The following is a 20,379-nucleotide window of genomic DNA, read 5'->3' on the forward strand; positions in this document are numbered from 1 at the left end:
TTCTTCTCTTACTTTCCTCTACAGATGTACCATATCTTTATTTCAGTCAACAGTGTTGTGTGATTGGCATACCTCAGATTGTTTTATCAGTCTTCCACCTACACGTATTCCAGTGTTATCCTTCTCTGGAATAGCGTTCTGAAATATGGCTTGGGCATGCAGATTGAACAAATGTGGTGACAGGATGCAGGCCTGTTGTACACCTTTTCAAACTAAAAAACCAACTTGCGTTTTTGTGTTCCATTCAAACCGTAGCTTCTTGTCCATCATAAAGGTATTTTATTAACTGTATGCCATGTTTCACTATTCCCATTTGCAATAGAGTTGTCCATAATTTATCATGATTGACACAGTCAAAGACCTTGCTAGAGTCAATGAAAATAAATAGGATGTCCTTCAAGGATGCATCTGCAGTCCTTACAAATGGGTTGTCCTGTCGTCAGGCAGCCCTTCGGTCGGCCGGATTCCAAAGTCTGGGTCTGGCCTCGGCTGGTGTCGCACTTCACCCGACGTCATAGCTGCAGTTATACGGGTATAAAGGCATCAGCCGACACCATTTTCCTCAGTCTTTCTTGCCGCGTGGCGCCCGAAGCAGAAGCTGTTCACAAGTGCCGGTCGGTCAGAACCAGAGATTACTACTACCGAAGACTTCTAAAAAGCTAAGTACCCCGTTGGGGACTCTTTCTTGCCTCAGCCGATGTCAGAAAAAGTGAATAACTGTTTAACTTGTGGGAAACAAATACCTCATAAAGATTTCCACTCTTACTGCTTACCTTGTTTAGGCCCAGACCATGACGTAGTAGCTTGTCTAGCCTGTGCTTCTTTTAACCGGCGGACGCTTAGACGTCGGTCGGAATTTGCTGAGGAGTTTTTCGGCTCCGCTTTTGCTTACATTATGCCGTCGGATCCTCCGACTACGCAAATATCTAAAAAGCGCAAGGAAAAGGACCGACACTCGCGGTCTGCGGTTTCGGCCGAAACCGCGGTTAAGCCAACCGCGAGTGTCTCGGTTTCGGCTGAAACCGAGCTCGCGGTTCTTCCTTCAGCTGAAAGCTTACCTTCTACCGAGGCCTCATCCAACCTGGTGGAATCGGCTACTGAAATCCCACCTGCTCTTGCAGGTTCCCAGGATTTATCTGATACTATCCCCTTGGATATTTCAGCCCCTGCACGTGGAGCTGCTAGGCCACCTGCAACCATGTCGATTAAGGCCTTTGCCAGGGCTAAAGCAGCTAAATCTACCAAAACTGTGCCTGCTAAGACCCCCTCTCACAGGCCTAGCTCTAGTTCACAAATGCTTAGTCTAGCAGAGGATCTCATTTCTTTGATCCGGGGATCCCAACCTCACCCAGACAGGGCCTCTCACCCACCTCCAGAGAAGAGGCCTAGAGCAGAGCCCCCTGAGCCAGTTTCTACAGATGACTCTGATGATTTAGATAATTCAAACCCTCCAGAGGGCCCTTTCTCCCCTTATGAAGACTCTGATGCTGAAGAGTCCATTCCTTCTGCCTCAGGAATTTTCTTTTGGGGAAACCTTGCATGCTATGAGGGAACAATTTCAGTGGCAGGGCCAGGATTTTTCAGACTCTAGAAAAAGGCTTAGAACCTTTCTGCATTTACCACAGCATAGGCCTTTAGCCATCCCTCCAGTTCTTACTGTTGTGGATGATGCATTTAATGATGCTTGTACTGCTCCTGATTCACTTCCTCCGGCCCCTGCTAAGCCCGATAGGTACTACAGGGTCCCGGACACACATTATCATTTGTATAAGGCTCCTTTTGCAGTTCCCGAAACTATCTCCCAGGGACCTAAGGCGGTTGCAGCTACCTCTGCCAAAAAACCCCTCCCCTCTGAAAGGGAATCCAGGGCCTTAGAGAGATGGGGTAAAAATGTTTACACTTCTGCTACTCTTTCAGCTAGGGCCTTGAACTGTCAATTCCACATGATCCAGTATCAAGAATTTATGTTAGACCAGTTAACTAAACAGCTGTCCTCAGATGAACCATTAGACAAAAAATCTGCTCAGGAAATGGTACATAACATTCAGCAGGTCAGTAATCATTCCTTAAAATGCGGCTATGATGCACTGGAGGCTTCCTTTAGATCAGCCATGACTGGCACAGTGATCAGAAGGCATGCATGGTTAAAAGAGCAGGCCTTACCAGACCATATCAAATCAAAGCTACTCCATGCTCCCATGGACAAGATCAATTTGTTTGGCTCTCCTGCACAACAGGTGCTGAAGAAGATGGAAGAGAAGGCAAAATCTGTCCAGACAGTCAAAGATTTCTTACAGGTCCAACCTCCAAGGTTTAGCAGGAATTGGCCCTCCAAGAATTGGTCCTTTCCAGACACCTCCAAAGCTCAGAGAGGCAGGAATAGGCGCTCAAGAGGCAGAGGTCAATCCAGAGGTGCCTACAGAGGACGTCAGTGGCAGGCTAACAACCAGCGAGGTACAGCCACAGATACAGCCACCACCACTACTACAGGACAATCACAGTGACTTGGCGCTGGCACCGCCTACCAGGGAACAACTAGAAGCACCCTTAGGTGGGAAACTAGCCTTATTTTCAGTGAACTGGCATTACATCACAGGAGACAAGTGGATTTTGCAGACAATAAACCAAGGTTACAGGTTTCACTTCCATACTCTACCAAGGAAGAGAGGAATGCCAAACCTACCTCCAAATCAAAAGGCAGAAGCTCTAAAACAAATAACTCACTTACTAGGAATGAGAGCTGTAGAAAGGGTACCATCTATGGAGCAAGGACAAGGATTTTACTCCAGGCTCTTCCTGGTACCAAGAAAAGAAAACCAATGGAGACCTATTCTCGACCTGTCCGCTTTAAACACATACCTCATTGTCCCAAAATTCAAAATGCTGACCCTACAGCAACTTCTTCCCATGTTGGGCAAGGAGTCTTGGCTGGTAACTCTAGATCTCAAGGAGGCATACCTGCACGTCCCCATATGACCAAATTGCAGAAGATACCTCAGATTTCTTGCAGGATCAGAGCATTATCAATTCTCAGCATTGCCCTTTGGCTTATCTACTGCGCCCAGAGTGTTCACGAAATGCCTGGCATCAGTAATTGCTCATTGCAGGCTTCAGGGAATCCAAATCTACCCTTACCTGGACGACTGCCTGTTGCAAGCGGACAACAAAAACAAGCTAGCAGAAGACTTGAAAAGGGTCATTCATCTACTGCAAGCCCTGGGATACACAGTCAATATAAAAAAGTCAAGGCTGATACCATCCCAAAGGATAACCTTTTGGGTGCAGAGCTGGACACATCAAAACAAATGGCATTCCTAACAGTAGAAAAACAGGAGCAACTACCTCTCTACTTCTTGGCATTAACAAAGCAGAACCAGCTAACAGCAAGAAAAGTCCTGCAAGCCTTGGGTTTCATGGCATCCTGCATAATATTGGTTCCACATGCCAGACTGCATATGAGAAAGTTACAGTGGTACCTAAGGAATTTATGGTCTCAGCACAAGCACAGCCTAGAAACACAAATTCCAATAATCCCATGCCTGAAGCAAGAATTCCAATGGTGGGCTCAGGCCTGTCAATCAAACAAAGGACTGCCCTTCCACAGCACTCAACCAAGCCAGACCATCACAACGGACGCCTCAGACCTCGGTTGGGGGGCACACATGCTGGGCAAGTGCATACAAGGCTTATGGACTCAAGACCAGCTGCACCTACACATAAATCAAAAGGAAATGCTGGCAGTAAAACTGGCAATTCAGACATTCAGACCATTTCTTTGACAAGGTCAACTGTTGATAAGGACAGACAACACCACAGTTATGTGGTACATCAACAAACAGGGAGGCACACATTCGTACCCTCTATGCCGGATGGCAATGGTCCTCTGGAATGTGGCCCTGAGCTTCAACATTCAGTTACAAGCAATTTTTGTGCCAGGAAAAGAAAACATTCTAGCAGACATACTAAGCAGAACTACCTCGGATGCCCACGAATGGATGCTACATCCGGACATCTTCAAAACCATTACAAGAAAATGGGGACTACCAGAAATAGACTTATTTGCATCCCCACACAATCACCAGCTGAAGAAATTCTGCACAAGGGCGTACCACCCACTTGCTTGGAAAGTGGACTCCCTATTTTTCAGTTGGAAAAACCTGACAGCATATGCATGCCCACCACTTCCTTTGATGCACAAGGTGCTATTGAAGATCAAAGAGGACCGTCCAAGGATCATCCTGATAGCTCCAGACTGGCCAAGGCAACATTGGTACCCATTACTGAGGAGCATGTCTCGGGAACAAATATGGCCTCTACCACTAGTTCCCTTACTGTTAACACAGAACAACTACAACACCCTGCATCCAAACCTGAAAACACTGCAGCTGACTGCCTGGAACATTGCATAACACCAAATAACCCAAATTTATCCCAAAGGGTTAAAGACATTATCTTGGAGGCTCGCAGGCCCTCAACAAGAAAAAATTATTCAGCAAAATGGAAAAGATATCACATTTGGAGTACTGCAAAGGGAGAAAATGTGTCACTGGTAAACATAGCCAACATCCTGGAATACTTGGCAGAGCTCTTCCACAATGGCCTGTCCTATTCCTCCATTAAGATTCATGCATCAGCTATTTCAGCAGAATACAACTTGGATCCTCCAGTCTTCTCACATCCTCTGCTCAGGCAGTTTCTGAGAGGAATTAAAAATGTAAAACCACCTAGGAAGCCACCATTGCCAGCATGGGACTTGAACTTCGTGCTAGAAAAGTTGACACTCCCTCCTTTCGAACCAGCAGCAACAGCAGAATTACAATACTTATCATGGAAAACTGCTTTCCTGCTTGCAATCACTTCAGCAAGAAGGGTATCTGAGCTACAGGCATTAATGGCAGTACAGCCCTTCCTGATCTTCCATCAAGATAGAGTGTCCATGAGAACAAATCCTACCTTTATGCCAAAGGTGGTCTCCAGGGTATCTTTAAATCAAGCTATCCACCTACCTACATTCTTCCCCAACCCACAGAACAGGGGAGAAAGACTTTTGCATACCTTGGATGTACATAGACAATTACGCTACTACCTGGACAGGACCAAGGGCAATAGAAAAACTGACCAGCTACTGGTAGCATATGCAACAGGAATGGAAGGAAAAGCAATTTCAAAACAGACAATCTCTAAGTGGATAGGAAATTGCATTAGATTTTGTTACTCCTACCATGGGAAGAAAACTCCTGAAAACATCAGGCCTCACTCTACAAGGGCTACAGCCACTACCACAGCTTTTCTATGAGGAGTGGCTACCAAAGACATTTTAGAGGCTGCTACTTGGAGCTCCGTGCATACATTTGCCAAGCATTATAATTTACCTTTATACTCCAGATCCCGAGCAGGTTTTGCCACTGCTGTTTTGCAAGGGATCTTAACTACACCATAATCTTATTTCTCCACCTCCCCCAGTTTGGCTATGGTATTCTACCCATTTGTAAGGACTGCAGATGCATCCTTGAAGGACATAGTACAGTTTTGTACCTACCATAAATGTAGATGTCCGATAGGCATGCATCTGCAGTCAGGATTACCCACCCTCCTTCCCTCTGTGGTACTCCTAGGGTATTTGCCCATCTTGTAGCTGGCTGGGGAATCTATTATGGTGTATTTGTTTGTATATATGTACATACATGCTTATTTTTTGTTTGCTCTCTACTATTTGGAACCATTTGCATTTATCCAAATTTAGCCTTCCTAGAGGGCACCTGGCATCTGGGGCAAGAAACACCGAGGAAAATGGCGTCGGCTGATGCCTTTATACCCGAATAACTGCAGCTATGACGTCGGGTGAAGTGCGACACCAGCCGAGGCCAGACCCAGACTTTGGAATCCGGCCGACCGAAGGGCTGCCTGACGACAGGACAACCCATTTGTAAGGACTGCAGATGCATGCCTATCGGACATCTACATTTATGGTAGGTACAAAACTGTACTTTTCTAATATTCCTTATTCTTTTCTAGTATCCATCGAGTACTGATATCTCTTGCCCGTCTTCCTTTCCTGAATCTGCTTGAGTTTCTGGCTATTTTCTGTCTACGTATAACTGCACGCGTCACTGGATTATCTTTAGCAAGATTTTGCTTGCGTGAGAAACTAGTGATTGTACATTCGTTGCTGCATTCCTTGGTATCTCCTTTCTTATAAATCTGTAAAAAACAGATATTTTCCAGTCTATTGGCCACTTCCTTTCCAAACTCATTGACACAAATTGGTCAACTTAGCAATAGCTCCATCAGATCCCTTAATGAGTTCTGTCTGTGTTTCATTTACTTCAGGAGCTTTGTTGTTTGACAAGGCATCAGTTGCTGCAATAACCTCTTCTTTCAAATTCTCTGGCTCTTCTTCCATTAGGTCTTTATCTTTATACTCCTTGACCGCTTCATTTGAATAGAGATTCTCTGTATAACTCCTCCATCATTCTGTAAAAAAAAAAAAATATATATATATATATATATATATATATATATATATATATATATAGATATATATATTTATTTCGTTTTTTATTTTACATTTGTTGACCGGGAATGTCTGAGCCAGAGCCCTTTTTCAGCAGAGGCTCAGGGAGAAAAGCTCCAGTTTATACAGATTACATTTAGTCATACAGATATAAGTAGGAAATGGCAAACAGCTAAATGACAGCAACAGCATTTTTTAAAAGTATACAGATTACATTTAGTCATTATACAAATATTGTATAAGTAGAAAGTGGCAAACAGCTAGATGACAGCAACAGCATTTTTTAAAAGTAGTAGTAAATAAAAAAAAACATAGTAAAACAGCAACATAGGAGTAGTTTTTTTTTTTTGCATTTGTTAATACTGGTTAACAGTAAAATATAAGAGAGGAATACATAATTATCAGAGTGTTATTAAGGTGGGTTTGAGCAGTGGCAGATCCATTGCAGTTTGAAATATTCTTTTAAAGTTAGTTTAAATTGTTTGGAATGTGTGTGTGTGTGTGTGTGTGTATATAGATATAGATATATATATATATATATATATATATATATATATATACATACATACATACACACACTATATATATATATATATATATATATATATATGTTCATACATGTATACTAGGCTAGTGACCACCAGGACCTTTATAAGGCTAGCCATGCAAGCCATCCTTATTCATAGAAAGATTCATAGATTCTTACTAAGCTAACTGCCCTTGCGAGCCATTTTAAGCTTAGCCAATTATCCCTTGTGAGACTCAAACCCTGCACCTTGTGTTTGTAAGGCAAACACCTTAACCATTAGGCCACCCTCCCAATCCCAGTTTTGTCTCTATACATCATGGGTATTTATTGGGGAGGTATGTTAGTTAGAAAGGTTCTAGAGGTTATGTGGGGAAGGGTATGTTAGTTTGGGTATTGGGGCTAGACTTTGGATGAAATTTCTGACTTCCAATCCATTGATCAAGGCTATGCTTAAACAGGGTTATGGATGTACTCTGCTTCAGATAGGTGGGGAGCCTATTCCAGATCATGGGGATCCTCTGAGACACGTATCTGTCTCACCAACATGTCTTATTTTGTCACAAGCAAAATTTAAATCCTTGGATCTAGTGGTTATAGTCTGTTTGTTTTGCGAATGGACAAAAGGTATCTGCATCAGAGGATGCTTTGTATGCCAGGCATAGATCTCCTTTCAGTAACCTGTAGGAGATAGAGTATAGAGATAGAGCTTTAAGGCAATCCACATAGGATAATGTGGTTATATCCTGGATTATCTTGGTAAGGAAACTTTGTGGGTGTTCTATATGTCTGGTTAGGTACAAGTCGAAGGGGGCATTGTACTCAGTGATGGGTCTCTCTTTCGTACCATGACGTGTGACTTACCTACTCTAATTTCATCTTCTCTCTTTATCTAACTTTCAAGCTCTGTTCCCCCAGAAGTGCCTCTACCCCACCTACCTTCCTAATGATCAGAGCACTACTACTCTGGTGGCTATGACATTGCTAGTACTTCAGAACCTGTTACATTGTTACTACTTTAGTGCCTGTGACATTGCTACATTACTGTTACTTTGGGACGTGTATATATAGGTTTACTACTAACATTTCGAATCGGCTTTGGTCGACCGTTTAAAATGTTGACTCTAAATGTGGACTTTGGAATGCCGAAAAGTAAACCAAACTAAAAATGAATACATTGACAACCATGGTTCAATGTATTCATCATAGCAACAGGTGACGTCACTCACCTCCTGCTATGCACATTAACGTACCATTAAACTGTATAGTCATTGGTATGTTAATTCTGTTGTTTTGCAAGGGGGCTAATAGAGTGGGGAACTGAGTTTCTAGAAAGCAGAGGCCTGGGTAAAGGAAAATTAATTTATTTCTTAAGATACCCAATGCTGAGGCTATGCATTTTGTTCTGAATAGCACTAAGCTGTATACATAGTAAAGGCAAAAGCCGAAAACTGGAATTTAACTGGCCATTTCAGAACTTTAAGACTTTGCTTTGGGAAGAATAGACTTTGATTTGTAAAAGCCTTGCCTTTTGTTAAGATTATTCACTTTAGATCAGATTTAGCTGTGATAAGGACTGGCATTCTTTCCTAGGCATTGCTGCTGTCTTGTGCACTACTGAGCTGGACTATAAGTTGAAGTTGCTAGCAGGAATCAGTTTAGAAAGTGTAATAGTGTAGCAATGCAGTAATGAACCAGGAGAGTAGTACAACTTTCAACCTTGTTTATCTTGAGCATTCATTAAACCAGTGGTTGCTGTTCCCACTGATGTAGGTACTTCAGTTTGAAGATAACTACCTTGAGTTGAGAAATGTAGAAATAGCTACACATCCAACATGATGTCAGATCCACAGTATTATTATTTATTTATCTGGAATTGCACAACACGCATTTAGTTTGCTTTCTGTACACTTGTTCCTTTACCACTGGATCTTTCCAGGTACTCCTTGTAATCATACCTTTCAACCTCATAGCAGAAGAAATCTGTACGAAGCTTAAAATAATGGGTAGCAAAGACCCAAAAATAGGGACATATTTTAAATATTGCTGCTATAAACCTAAAAAGTTACTAGAGTATCATTTTTTGTTAGCATGCTTTTTTCTGAAGGATATGAAATCTGAAACTCAAATGTCTGAAGTTATTTAGTGACTTCTCAAGTTTTATGATGAACAGATCAAAAGTATGAGGGAAAAATCTGGACATTATAAAAATAAAACTGGACGGTTAACAGGTATGGCTGTAAATCAGAAGGAGCTCACATAAGTAACTTCTTTTCCCTAGAGTACTTGGCCCCAGCCAACATCAGTAAGCTCACACACCCTTTCATTCAAGCATGTCTTTCTCGATATACACCATTACAATAGCCACCATTTTATTTTATGTAGGTCCAGATAGAGAGGATGTGTTGAATGTTCCTACAGTTATTTTTGACTGGCTTAAAAATGTCTTGCTTTCAGGGGATGCTTGATCACGTCGTGACTAAAAAGCTTTGTATCGTTGGCCCTTTTCTTGCATTAATCATAGGGGAGATACTTTCCCAGGTCCCTTCCTCAGCCTCATCTCCCTGACAGAAAACCAGGTAGGTGATGTAAAGTATTAGGATTCACAGAAAAGTAAAATGCCAGGTAACACATTTTATAATGTAGTGATGGTAAAAACAAAAGCTTAACATTAATCTGAAATATACAGATACAGACTACCTTTAAGAGCAGGCATGTTTTTAAAACTGAATACTGGGAGTAGGTGCAGTTCTGTTACTCTTCCTCCTGGAAGTATGCTTGTTTTCAGCAGGTATTTTGCTACTGCCGCCATTGGGCCAAACACTAAATACATTTGACACAGCAGTACAGCAAGTTTCTGTTTAGAATGCATTCATAGCTGGAGAAGTTGTACCGGTTAGGTTTTGACATCGCATCTGAACTTCTATGCAGAAATCGTAGTAGTCTTTACCCATTGAACAGTGGTTAAATGTTTATGGTAAGCTTCAATACATTGTTGTCTAAAGTACTTACAGCTACCATAGATGTGGTAGAGTATAAGAGAATGTTCCCAAATGTGATAGTTAAGGGACTTTTATCTTTCTTGATGTTGCAGTCAAGATACCCAAATACTGCATCTCAGAAAGTCCCCTTCACTCCTAACAAAGTAGAGTATACAGTGTCAAAGATTCAGATGCCCCATTATATCTGTAGGCCAGAAAAGCTGGAAAAACACTTGTAACAACTTTACAATTCATTTTTGCTTTTATATTTTGCAAATCAATATACCAAGCACTAATGGCTTTCAAGAGCCAGTGTTTTCATAGTTAGACATTGCGGTCTTCATCCTTATGAAAGACAGTTTGCCCAACAAATGATTAATTGATTTCTCTTGACTTGAGTAAAAGAAACTGTAAAATAAAATATGCCTATTAAGTCCTACTTCATAGGTTCATAGGTTGGTACTAGGCTATCGGCCCTAGGGCCTATACAAGCCTAGCCATAACAATTTCCTGGATATTTCTTCCCACAATATTTACGTCTCTGGACCCCTGTCTAGCGGGGTGACTGACATGATCCCCGGGGTAAATTTCCTATCTCCCACCCAATCATCAAAGTTCCTTTTGAAGAGGGCCAAGGAGGTGCTCTGCTTGACATGTGTGGGCAGTCTGTTCCAGAGTATGGGGAGTCTCTGGGTCAGAAACCTATCCCTCCAGCATGTTTTGTTCATTGTGATGACAAGGTTTAGTTCCCTGGAGCATGTGGCTCTGAGGGATTGGGATTTCTTTAAGTGGAGCATGTCCAACAGCTCAGGGTTTGACATGGCCCTGTATGTTAAGCAGAGATCGCCTCTGAGTAGACGATATGCCACAGAGTATAGCTGGAGTTTTTTTAGACGGTCAGCGTATGGCATCTGCTTTAGGCCTGTGATTCTTTTAGTGAGGTATTTCTGTGGCCTTTCCAGCTGTTGCAGATGTCTTGTGAGGTACATACCAAACAGGGAATTATACTCTATAATGGATCTAATGAGGGATGAGTACAGTGGGACAATGACCTCCTTTTTTCTGGATGAAAAGCCCTTAGTGATGAGGTGTGCCACATAGAAGGATTTCCTGACTGTTGTGGCGATGTGATTATGGAAAGTGAGGCCACTGTCCACCTGTGTCCCTAAGTCTCTCATCGCACTTTCAATGTTTAGTGTACTGCCACCTATGTGGTAATTCATGGGTACATGTTTTTTTCCAAAGGGGACAACTATACATTTCTTGGCATTAAGCTTGAGCCCATGGCTCTGGCACCAGGCATCTGTTTCTGTAAGGCCCTTTTGTAGAATATCCACATAATTTGGGGATTCAATAGTGGCTCCCAGTTTGCAGTCCTCTGCAAACTTTGTTAGCCAGATTCCCTTAGTGTTGGCCTGTACTTCAGAGAAGTAGATGCCAAACAGGAGTGGTCCCAGGACTGAACCCTGAGGTACTCCACTTGTCTGGAGCTGGATTTGGAGTCAGCTACTTTTACAGTCTGGGTTCTGTCAGTAAGCCAGTTGGCAACCCATCGAGTGACGCAGAGATTTATGCCCAGCTTAGTAAGTTTATCTATGATTCCAGAGTGGGGGATGGTGTTGAAGGCCTTGGCAAGGTCCACATAGGCTGTGTGGAATGCCTTACCCTCGTCCACAGCTCTGGAGACTAATTTGAAGAAGTCAATCATGTTCAGGAGACAAGATTGGCCCTTCACAAACCCAAACTGGGTGGGGTCCAGTGTTTGAAGGTTGCCAATGTCTTTGTTTATACGTTCCATGATAATCCATTCCATGCCCTTGCAGATCAGGCTCATCAGACTGATCGGACGGTAGTTCCCGGGATCCTAGGTGGATCCCTCCTTGTGGAGTGGGATAACTGTAGCTGTGCTCCACTCAGTGGGCACGAAGCCTGAGTTGAGGCTATGATTAAACATTACACTTAGGTGAGGTGACAGTTCATTTTGTAGTTCATGTAGTACACAGCCTGGGATGTCATCTAGTCCCATGGAGGCTGTATTCTTAGCTTTGGAGAGTGCAGTTTCTACCTGTGTGGCCGTGATTACTGGAATTTGGCAATCTTTTTGTATTGAGATGGGTCCTTTAGGGGGTGAGAAGGGGGTGAAGTTGGCACTAAATCGATCTGCCAGGATATTGGCAATATCCTTGGGATCAGTAAATTTAATGCCATTCTGTTGAAGCTCGGAGCAGATCTGAGCATTGCCATTTAGATTCTTGACATAACTATAGAATGCCTTGTGGTTGTCTTTGGAATATTTGGCAATTTTATTTTCGTAACTAGCTTTTGAGGATTTTATGAGGGATCTCAGCTTCTTACTGAGGCTGGTGAGGGAGTTTTCTGCAACAGTTTCTTCCTTCTGTTGTATAGTTTGTTTATAGCAGGGGACCATCAGATTGGCTTCCTTTTTTTGGAGGAGAGCATCTTGGTTCTATTTGGGATGGCACGATTCATGCACAAGTGGATGTGCTCATACAGTGCCTTAGTGTAAGATTCTGCAGTCGAACTTTCAGATCCCGTCTGCATGGGGGTCATGAAGTTTGTCACTTCTGACTTCAGTAGCATGAAGTTGGCTTTGGAGAAGTTTTTTAAGGAGGTTTCCTTACTGGGGGTGGAGGTTGGATGTTGATGTCAAGGGTGATTTGTTTATGGTCAGACCTGACCAATGAGGAGATGACCACTGGTGTGGAGCATCTATCTCCCATGTTGGTAATAACCAGGCCTAGGATATTGGAGCCCCTGGTAGGACAATGGATTAGTTGATCCAGGGTGTTGGAATTTAAGAATTCCAAGAACCATTGGGAAAAGGAGTTGGTACCCGATTAGTTTTCCCAGTTAATGGCAGTGTAGTCGAAATCACCCAGTATTAGGGTGTTTGGTTGTATCTTAATATTTTCCAGTATGTTTAGAAAGGTGTAGTGAGAATCTTGGGGCATGGTGGGGGATCTGTAGCAAGCTACAATTTGGATTGCAGTCTTACCTAGTGTTAGTTGCACCTGGAGAACTTCAGATGCATTGTGTTGGGCAACTAGCCTGGAGGTGTGAATATCCTTGGTGAATATGGACACTCCTCCACCTTTAGTGTTTCGGTCTTGGTTTTGTGGCCAAAAAGTGTGGTAAGAGTTGTAGCCTGGTATTGCAGGGGTGCTCTCTGGAGCCTTGAACCAAGTCTCGGTTACTGCACAGATATCGATGTTCTCCCATTTTTAGGAGTGCCTCGAGAGAGTGCATTTTGAGGTTTAGACTTCTAGTATTGAGTAGCATTACCTTCAGATTTTGCATGCTTGTATCTGTTACGGTGGTGGTTTTGTCTTTTGAACCTTGCCTAAAAAAGGCACTATAGGGGTGGCAAGAGCTTTAGTCAGTAACCTGAATCCCAGGGGTGACAGGTGCAGACCATCTCTGGCAAAGCATTGTGGTTTGTCGATCATGTCTTCCCAGGCAGACAGATACTGGATCCCCTTTGAATGACACCAGAAGCTTAGCCAATTGTTGAAGTCAATCATTTTGTCCTTATACTGTGGTATCATTCTGGGCAAAGGCAGGATGGTACTCAGGGCTAGGGTCATACCTGCCTGGGCCACATGATCCGAGAGCTCTTCCATGTCTCATTTCATGTAGTCCAGGGAGGTACGTCTCAAGTCATTCACTCCAGCATGGACAATGACAGAGTCGTATTTGTACTTGCTGTGGAGTGACTTGAGTGCATGCGTTATGTGGCAGATCCTGGCACCTGACAGGCAGCTGAGTGTAATTTTCCTCCTTGTTCAGCCTGGTGAGTGGGACATCAGTGTGCCTGACTATAGAGTCACCTATGACTAAAGTGTTAGGTACATTGTCTTGCCTTAGTGGCTGTTGTTTGGTGGCACACTGGTGTTGTGAGCTATGTGTCAATTTGGTTGTGATGGGTGTTTGTTTGCGTTTCACCTTCGAAGGTCCTTGTTGCTTGGGCAGGTTAATGTTAAGGGCCTCCACATATGTGTGTTTAGTGTTGCTATGTGTGAGTGTTGATGGTGTGGGTTTTGAAGGGCTATGAGTTGCTTGAGGTGTAGTGCAGATGTTAACCTTCTCCTCTTGACTGTCTAGCACAATCTTGGCCGTAGAGAGCTTTGCTTCCAGTTTGACTATGTAAGTGCATCTCTCGCAGGTTGTAGTGTTGGGTGGTAGGAGGAGAGGGTTGTCTGTGTACATGAGGCAGTTGCTGCATTGCCCCAGAATGCCCAGATTCACCAGGTGGACAGGAGAAATCATCGGAAGCTGACCCTTGGACATGCCTGTTTAGGTGCTTTTTTTGTAAAGTATAAGAGATTTTTTCCCTTACCTTTTCAAGGTACTTTGCAATTATAGGCTGTTTAGTGCCTACGATTAATTTCTCCTTATTGACAGGGAGAGTTGAGTGCTTGTATGAGTTTCAGGCTTCCTAGTGCTTTCCAGCAGCTTCTAGAGCAAGGGCTAGTCACAGGGGTACAGATTTTAGTGCTACTACTGCGAAAGCAGCTAATTCTAGTGATAATTATATCATAGAACGTGAACAGAACAGAAGGACAAACTGCTTCCACGTGGTGGCCCAAGATTCATTCTCCCAAAGGAATAACTAGCAGACCTTCTTTATCTTTGATTAAACAGAAAGGCATTAAATGAAGCAGAATAATGAGGTAATGGGGACTTGGTTTGTGAAAACACAACATTAAAATTTCAGTCTACATGATATGTTCTTTTAATTCACTTCACTAACAAAATTTGAAGAACTGTAGCAGTCATAATAAGAGGAACTGGCACAGGTAAAAATTAAGTTGCTGATTTTGTCATAAACTGTGTGTTGTACAAGATGCCATCTTCTATTTCTAAATTTTAATAAAGAAATGTTGATGACTCTGATGTAACATTCACTGTACAGTTTATTACTAAATCTGTTTTGGAGCAGAGTAAGGAGTTTGTCATCTGGTGGAGGGATCAGTGCTTTTAGTTAGGTAGGACTGGTGTGAGCTTCTGCAGACTAAGCAGTTTCTGTAGTTGTCTGGAGTATTGTTTGGATCAAATGTGGACTCCTTATAAGAGAAAAAACTGAAACACCATAAGGGATGTATTTGTTCAAAAGGAAGTTGATCATTTTCAGATCCTGATTTGCCCCGTGAATGTTCTTGTTGGGATTAGGAAGTTGGGGCAAAAAGCTGGTTATAAAAACTGAGAAACAGTGGGATGCCACAGCAGCAGGATAAACTTGCAGAGGTAATGCTTTCAGAAAGAGGGCTACAGAGCTCCTTATTAGTCAGTAACCAAATCATGTTATCACTGAGTTTAAACAACTTGTTTTTCCCCCCAAGACTTGTCTTTTTTTCTTAAAGTGTTCTTTTTCTTCTCCAGGTAGCCTTGTATCTAATTTCTTAACTTCAAATTTGGATAGCTTTTCCTACTTGAAGAAACTTTCTTCAGAGGGACACCTTTACAATGGATTCAATTTGCTAGCTGCAGATTTCAAGTAAGTTTTACTAAAGCACCAAAATGCTGAAAGTAAGGCAAATAAAGGCAAGGTTGTATCAAATATTTGAAAAAATGCACCATTCTGCAACTGATACAGATTTGTCTTGCAGGAGTGAAACAAAAACGACTTTTAGGAGCATCAGTGCTTTGTAACTGTGAAAGCTTAGAAACTCTGAAATTCATGTAATAGATGCATTCCATTTCAGTATATTGGTGACGTAAATATTGATGCATATGCTTAATCATTGGGCAGCCAGGAAAAAGCAGATTGTGTGTCCGGTGCACTCTGCCATTTGGGAGAATGGAGAGTTTCACTGCCTGATTATGCTTGCTTCATCTGTAGCACTATGTGTTGGGGAGGTGAAGACATTCAGTGACAGAAGACAAGAAGTAAGCATGAAATTTGTATAAAAGTATCTAGTCATCACTACCTAATTTTCATTAGGTACAAAAATGGGAAGCTTTATATGTTCAAGTTGCCACTGACCTGTGCAGCCCATGTTATACACACAGTAGAGCCTGTTGGCCAGTTTGAAATTTGACTTTGGATACTTCTTCCACATGACCTATTTTAGATGTCCTGGTAAGCTGTACAGCTTTTTTAGGATGTCTCTTATGATGTTATTTTTGGATGACCATAGAATTATGTAAATGCTTCACACTTGTGAAACATTCTATGTGGGCATGTGTTTATGCCAAATTAATTGAGGAGTAGCTTTTTCTAATTAGGTTGAACTATGGTTACCCAGTCAACACATATGTGTAAATGAATGAATTAATAAAAAAATCAAATAAATGTGCCCCTCTTATTTATCTTCATAAACTTGACACATGTTTAATGAACATTATCTTTCAAATTATTCAGTCTTTAATACATAAAAACGCATCCCCAAAAAACACAAAAACCTTTCTGTTCCTAACCAAGATATTCATTTTTTTTCCTTGATTACCTTTTACATTTGCTGGAGCAAATGTACCCTTAGCTCTAAGTTGTAAAAAAAAGTGTTACCTTTAAGGCAAGAACCTGTTGGGCTGAGCTTCCTCAGTGGTGTGACACCTCCCATATGACATTGTCCAGCCCCATGGCCACTTCCCCAGGCATCACTACATACCCCAGCCCTTCTGGAGCTTGAAGCTGCAGCACTGCATTCTTTGACTGCAGACCGGGAGAAAGCAGATGCATTCTGACTGCTGCCTCACACTCCCTCTTTTGAGCCTAATGATCAGCAGTGAATTAGACTATGTTTGCTACCATTAGAATCAGTGAGCTGCCATAGCCCCTCAAAAAGTTCTTTACTTTTCTCCTGGTAGCTCTTTCTGAACCTGTGTGTTAATCTCAACATCTGAGTCTATGCTTGCCATGAGACATGGCTTCTGGGATGCCTCCTTCCCATGCTCAAGGGGTATTGATGCCTCTAAGCCCACCCACATGGTCTAGCCTGGCCTCCACTCATAGCAGCTGCCCACCATCAGGCATGTCCCATCCCCCCTCCCCAGGATAGTCGTGCTTATTCCCTCCTGCTTGCTCTTCAAGTGCCTGAGCAGCTAATCCAAGACTCCTCTGATTAGTCAGTGCTTTATCCTGGTATGCCATTGGAGCAGCTAATATAAAATGTTAAATGTTAAGTATTATCTTAGTGACTTTTTCTTGATGTATTTATTCCAAGTCCCTCTTGTTCTTTTACAGCCCCACTTTGACTGGCACACTGGAGGAAGAACAAGATGACGTTCTTTATATTGATCAGTGCTGCCATGTGGGTTGTAGTCTGCATAGGATGTAACAGCCAGACAGCTTTCATAGCTTCTGGGCATCTTCCATGGACAAAGACTGCATGAGCTGAGTAAAAGACCGGTTTGGATGCAAAGCACTTCAGAGCTTTCCTGTAAACCAAGAATAGCACACTGCGGTTCGCTTTCAAGGATTGACAGTCTGCCGATGATGTTCCATTGCTGGGCAGATGAGCTCTTTTCAGGGAAAAAAGCTTCCACGTTATTTTTAATCTTGTTTAAACTAACTTTTTGTGAGAAATATATACTTTTAAGGTAGGCAAAAGTATCCCTGATTGACACGTGGCTTTTACGTACTTTTAAATGGGAGTGCCTGTTTTTACTTTTGTGGTAAAAAGTTGTTTAAAACTGCTTTCTCTGTGAAGAAACTCTGTTTATTTTACATTTTGGAGATAGGGAAAGTGTTAATATTTTTATTTGTTTTTATGGGGAAAAGTAATTTTTTTGCTACTTTCCTTTTTTACTGGGTATTGTTAAGTTTCCCTAGGAAACGAGCATTATTTTCTTTTTGACTTTGGCTAAAAAAAAAAACATCCAGTCCTTCAGTCAGACCTTCTTCCAGCCACAGAATGAATAAGATTCTTAAGTAACTTTTGCCACCACAGCTGGCTGGCAGTTTGTCTCATATAAAGGTGGATAACTCTGTTGTGGCTAAAGCTTGTTCCTGAAACACTCATCTCTTCCTTCAGATCCCTGTGGTGTCCATATAGCACCATGGACCGGGGCTTAGTCAATCCTTTACAGCTGTTGGATCCCCTCAGTTGACAAGGGACAGCTACTCTTGTCTGTTATTAGAGAAGGGAAATTGATATGCACGTGCTTAGCCAGAATCTTGTACCCATCCTTGTTACTCAAAATAGACAGAAAACTAAACATTTAGCTTCTCCTGTATCAGTTAGTGTGGAGAAGATTAATTTATTGGGTTTGGATCAGGGTCTTGTACTGGCTGCTGTCCCTTTTTGTAAACTGGCTTCTGGATAAAATAAAAGGGATTCTTCTTTCCCTGAAGTGCTTCAAGAACTGGAATCTGTAGGGGAGTGTGATGGGACAGATGCAGAGTTATAGCCTCATGTTTCTGATTCAGATTCTGAGGAGTGTGTGGTATCTGATTCTCCCTGTGAGAGAATCTGTTTCTCTGAGACCCTTTGCAGACTGAACCATTGTTTACCGAAGGAGAATTCTGAGGCTTCTCAGCCCCTTAGAAAATATGATTTGCTACAACTGGAATTTCCAAAACCTTCACCCATCCTCCAGTGCTGTCATTATTAGAGGATATACTTGTCACATGGTTTCTCTGACAGCAAACCTACTGTTAATTCTAATCTTTCTCCTTCTGAATAGGATGGCAAAGCTTTTTAAAAAAGTGCATGCTTTTGCAACATTGATTTTTAGAATTCTGAACTATTGGGTTTATATGTTAAAGTTTATCCTGTATAATTATTGAAGTATGAGGAATGTTTGGGCTTCTGATTCCTATTGTGAGGGAAAAAAATTGCTTTATGTAGTATAGTTTCTTCTGTTTCTCAAATCAACATCCGTTGTTTGAAATGTCTTTGACACTGTAGATACTGTTTCCATGGCTTCTGCGACTAGTACTGTTTTAAGGAAGGTTTGTGTATATGCATTCTCATAACTTTGCAGAAGATGTTAAAAATGACATTTTGAATTCTACCCTGGATAGAGATTTAGTTTTTGGACCCTCTGCTGCAGAAGTTATTAGAATGTGGGGTGAGAGAAGGACACTGCATCTTTCCGTCCGATTCTGTACTCCCTCATCTAATTTTTGCAAGAAATAAAATAAATAGTTTAAGCAGACATTTTAAAAGCAGGGGCAGGGAGGTTCCAAAAAGAAAGCAGGAACCTCCCTGAACAAAGAACAGTTAAACAAGTCAGAATGACTAGATAAGGGATATTTTTATGGCTTCCATAATTCTCATGATACCTCTTGCAAGATTCCACATGAGATAAGATACAGTGGTGTTTGAAATTTCTTTTGTTGCAGTATCAACATCCATTTGTCATTGTCAAGTCAACTTTTTACCATTTTCTACATGGTGGGATGGGATGTTGTGTAAGCTGTCTCCATCTGTCGTGACCAAATGCCACTCTCCTACCTTATTTGACAGTCATGCCTGACTGTCACTGGTCTTCTCTCACAGAATCCATCCACCTTTTGGCTGGATGCCCTTGTTTTTTTTTTTTCTTTTTCCTGTGAGTCTCAAATCTTTTTCACCAGTTTGTCTTCTGCTTTACTGCACATGTACCTGAAACACAGTAATCTGTTTTCTTTGACCTTCTCTGCAATTGGAGTTACTTTGACTTCTGCTCTGATGTCCTCATTTCTCCATATGTCCTACACTATGCATCCTACCACCCATCTCGTACACTTTATCTCCATCACCTTTAGCTTCCTCCACAGTATGCATCCTACCACCCATCTCAGGCACTTCATCTCCATCACCTTTAGCTTCCTCAACAGTCCTACCTTTACTGCCCAGGTTTTTGTACTACTGTACAGTAGTACTAGTCACACCACTCTTTCATATACCTTACTTTTCAGCTTCTTTGGCATTCTTCTGTCATACAGTACCTCTGACAGTCTGTGCTGTTTGGCTGCACTTCCTGTCATTGTAGCTTTGACCTCTTTGTTCAGACTTTCCTTCTGCTCAACCACCCTCCCAGATACTTGAAGCTGGTAACCTATTCCGCTATTTTCCCTTGTATCTAAATTCTCAGCTTCTTCTGATTTTCCCCATTTGCTGCCATTACAACTATATTATCTATACTCTGTTTCATCCCATTTGCCTTGAATTTTGCATTCCGTTCCATTATCCTTTTACTGAAGTTCTTGCTCAGAGTCTGCCTGTAATGCCACATCATCTGCATACAGCAGCTTTGTTGATCTGTCCCCTCCAACCTGTTTGCTAATGTATTCCATCACCAGTATGAACAGCAGCAGGTTCAGAACTGAACCCTGATGCACACCCAGTCCTACTGGGATTACCTATGTTAGACTAAACACTGCTAATACTTGAGTCATTGGGTTCTTGTAC

General features: G+C 42.0%; 1 protein-coding gene across 3 annotated transcripts in view; it reads left to right on the forward strand.

The window, feature by feature from the left end:
• TANGO2 (transport and golgi organization 2 homolog) overlaps positions 1-20,379 on the forward strand; it is a 1,196,336-nt gene that overhangs the window by 834,118 nt on the left and 341,839 nt on the right. For all 3 annotated transcript variants that reach the window (XM_044068705.1, XM_044068707.1, XM_044068706.1), the window contains one exon: positions 15,422-15,536. In XM_044068705.1, coding sequence (XP_043924640.1) covers positions 15,422-15,536 — 115 coding nt within the window. The remainder of the gene's footprint in view (positions 1-15,421; positions 15,537-20,379) is intronic.

This window comes from Protopterus annectens, chromosome 4.part0 (assembly GCF_019279795.1).
Source record: "Protopterus annectens isolate FY-2018-M chromosome 4.part0, PAN1.0, whole genome shotgun sequence".
Taxonomy (NCBI): domain Eukaryota; kingdom Metazoa; phylum Chordata; order Ceratodontiformes; family Protopteridae; genus Protopterus; species Protopterus annectens.